The sequence below is a fragment of the Poromitra crassiceps genome (genome assembly GCF_964638095.1).
Source record: "Poromitra crassiceps genome assembly, chromosome: 1".
NCBI classification, from domain to species: domain Eukaryota; kingdom Metazoa; phylum Chordata; class Actinopteri; order Beryciformes; family Melamphaidae; genus Poromitra; species Poromitra crassiceps.
Genome location: NC_139623.1, coordinates 92,476,640 through 92,480,274, shown reverse-complemented (window position 1 = coordinate 92,480,274; position 3,635 = coordinate 92,476,640). Strand labels below are relative to the sequence as shown.

Here is a 3,635-nt window from a genome sequence, read left to right as displayed (position 1 = left end):
CTGAAATTGGTCCTCACTAGATAACTATACAAGCACGCACACACACACACACACACACACACACACACACACACACACACAGACACACACGCGCGCACGCTCACACCCACTCATACAGTTGACTCATACAGTCAGGAACCCTTGGGTGGTGTGAAGAGAGAAAGAGAGAAGTGTGTGTGTGTGTGTGTGTGTGTGTGTGTGTGTGTGTGTGTGTGTGTGTGTGTGTGTGTGTGTGTGTGTGGTCTGAATCGTCTGAATCTCAAAGCCCTCATCAAAACATATCTATTTTTCAAAAAGCCCTGATCTCGGCTTTCATTTCCAATTCTGTCAGAGCGAGCTGAGCCGTGGAGAGGGACGTGTTTGTATCATGGCAGTGATCGCTGCAGCTTCATTGTTGTTCTCACTCTGTTGGGGGGGGGGGGGGGGGGGCTGTTTATTGTTGTTCTCACTCTGTTGGGGGGGGGGGGGGGCTGTTTATTGTTGTTCTCACTCTGTCGGGGGGGGGGGGGGCTGTTTATTGTTGTTCTCACTCTGTCAGGGGGGGTTGTTTATTGTTCTCACTCTGTCGGGGGGGGGGGGTTGTTTATTGTTGTTCTCACCTTGTCGGGGGGGGGGCTGTTTATTGTTGTTCTCACTCTGTCAGGGGGGGCTGTTTATTGTTGTTCTCACTCTGTCGGGGGGGGGGGCTTGTTTATTGTTGTTCTCACTCTGTCGGGGGGGGGGGCTTGTTTATTGTTGTTCTCACCTTGTCGGGGGGGGGGCTGTTTATTGTTGTTCTCACTCTGTCAGGGGGGGCTGTTTATTGTTGTTCTCACTCTGTCGGGGGGGGGGGCTTGTTTATTGTTGTTCTCACTCTGTCGGGGGGGGGGGCTTGTTTATTGTTGTTCTCACCTTGTCGGGGGGGGGGCTGTTTATTGTTGTTCTCACTCTGTCAGGGGGGGCTGTTTATTGTTGTTCTCACTCTGTCAGGGGGTTGTTTATTGTTGTTCTCACTTTGTCGGGGGGGGGGTTGTTTATTGTTGTTCTCACCTTATCGGGGGGGGCTGTTTATTGTTGTTCTCACTCTGTCGGGGGGGGGGGTTGTTTATTGTTGTTCTCACTCTGTCGGGGGTTGTTTATTGTTGTTCTCACTCTGTCGGGGGTTGTTTATTGTTGTTCTCACTCTGTCGGGGGTTGTTTATTGTTGTTCTCACTCTGTCAGGGGGGCTTGTTTATTGTTGTTCTCACTCTGTCGGGGGTTGTTTATTGTTGTTCTCACTCTGTCAGGGGGGGTTGTTTATTGTTGTTCTCACTCTGTCGGGGGTTGTTTATTGTTGTTCTCACTCTGTCAGGGGGGGTTGTTTATTGTTGTTCTCACTCTGTCGGGGGGGCGGCTGTTTATTGTTGTTCTCACTCTGTCAGGGGGGGTTGTTTATTGTTGTTCTCACTCTGTCGGGGGGGCGGCTGTTTATTGTTGTTCTCACTCTGTCGGGGGAGGGGCTGTTTATTGTTGTTCTCACTCTGTCTGGGGAGGGGCTGTTTATTGTTGTTCTCACTCTGTCAGGGGGGGCTGTTTATTGTTGTTCTCACTCTGTTGGGGGGGGGGTTGTTTATTGTTGTTCTCACTCTGTCGGGGGGGGCTGTTTATTGTTGTTCTCACTCTGTTGGGGGGGGTTGTTTATTGTTGTTCTCACTCTGTCGGGGGGGGGCTGTTTATTGTTGTTCTCACTCTGTTGGGGGGGGTTGTTTATTGTTGTTCTCACTCTGTCGGGGGGGGTTGTTTATTGTTGTTCTCACTCTGTCAGGGGGGGTTGTTTATTGTTGTTCTCACTCTGTCAGGGGGGGTTGTTTATTGTTGTTCTCACTCTGTCGGGGGGGGGGGGGGTGGGGAGGGGCTGTTTATTGTTGTTCTCACTCTGTCGGGGGGGGGTTGTTTATTGTTGTTCTCACTCTGTCGGGGGGGGGGGTTGTTTATTGTTGTTCTCACTCTGTCAGGGGGGGGGGTTGTTTATTGTTGTTCTCACTCTGTCGGGGGGGGGGGTTGTTTATTGTTGTTCTCACTCTGTCAGGGGGGGTTGTATATTGTTGTTCTCACTCTGTCGGGGGGGGGGCTGTTTATTCTTGTTCACTCTGTCGGGGGGGGGGTTGTTTATTGTTGTTCTCACTCTGTCGGGGGGGGGTTGTTTATTGTTGTTCTCACTCTGTCGGGGGGGGGTTGTTTATTGTTGTTCTCACTCTGTCGGGGGGGGGGGGGTTGTTTATTGTTGTTCTCACTCTGTCAGGGGGGGTTGTATATTGTTGTTCTCACTCTGTCGGGGGTTGTTTATTGTTGTTCTCACTCTGTGAGCGTCCTCCCCTATTGCCAAGCTCACCAGCCTCCACTGATGAACACACACACACACGCACACACACATTTGCACATTTGACCTCCGTGCCGGATTTCAGCCTCCTAGGGTGAAAACTATGCCCACTAAAGGGTGGTGAACTTTTTGTGGACGACCCGACAGAGCGACAGAGCGACTTAGAGCTGCTGGTCGTAGAATCACTGATCTGGAACAAGGACACAGCAGCACAGTGATATACGGTCGGCTGCAAAAGCACATTGATATGGAGATGACCTAGTCCACATCTGTGAAAATTTAAAGTCAAGCAAGGTACTGTGTGTTACTACACTGGTTCAATGTATCTTAGAAATGATGGCCACGCTTCATACTGATGTCTTTTGACGATTTTATTTCTCTCTCTTTTGTCTCTTTGCCAGCTGACACTCTCTCTCTCTCTGTGTCAGCAGACACAATCAGCAGACACCGTGAAAACTGAAGAACAAAAACGATTTTGTCAATTCCAAGTCTCTCCAGCAATTATACATGTCCAACATGTTACCACAACTGAAATGTGCTGAAATCAAATACAATTGCTTACATCGTTTCACATCGTTTATGCAATGACAAAATCACATTAACAGACCTTTTACACAAATATAGACAAAATGAAAGACATTTACCGTCTGCGCCTTTTGAACCACGTGCAGAATGGTGTAGATTGGTGCTGTACGTCTTTCCTCTGCAGCAGCCATATTCGTTCTGACCCAAAATGCCACGGTCACGCCCTTAACTAAACTCTGGTCATGTGACTCATTACACTCATTACACATTAAACCTTAAATGAAGTGTACTTCATTTTTAACCAACATCAAGTGGTACAACTTAGGGCTTAAATGAAGAATTATTGCTCTCTTGTTTCTTATAAGTGTTGTGATCCCATGTTTGATATGTGATTGGTCATGCTTACACATTTTGAGATGGGTTATCTGCTTCTGTCAAGCAGGTGTAGACTGAGGGTGCTTTCTTATATTTTTCTTATATTTCTTTCATAGGCTACTTCTAATATGTGTTTTCAGTATTACTTATATTTTCGTGGCAGATACCGTTTATACAGAGTGACACTTGTATATATCTACAGTTGTCCATATTTATCTACTTCTTTTTATATGTTTGTGTCTTGATACTTGAATTCCTTTTCACAGATTTATTTCTTTTAGGATCTGTGAGTGATTTAATCAGTCATGTCGATGTATTCTGATTAGCTATGTGGTCATCTTATTTATTTGTTATGTAGGTTCTTGGTACCTGTTGGCCACTCTGTCTGTTCTAGAT

The 3,635-nt window shown here is 47.0% G+C and overlaps 1 protein-coding gene across 1 annotated transcript in view; it reads right to left on the bottom strand.

Annotated features, from left to right (window-relative positions):
* LOC310784965 (glycerol-3-phosphate dehydrogenase 1-like protein) overlaps window positions 1-3,055 on the bottom strand; it is a gene marked incomplete at its 5' end in the record, with an annotated part of 33,157 nt that extends 30,102 nt beyond the window's left edge. Inside the window, one exon of the mRNA XM_083645979.1 lies at window positions 2,984-3,055. Within this exon, the coding sequence (XP_083502105.1) occupies window positions 2,984-3,055 (72 nt within the window). The remainder of the gene's footprint in view (window positions 1-2,983) is intronic.
* Between the last annotated feature and the right edge of the window lie 580 nt (window positions 3,056-3,635).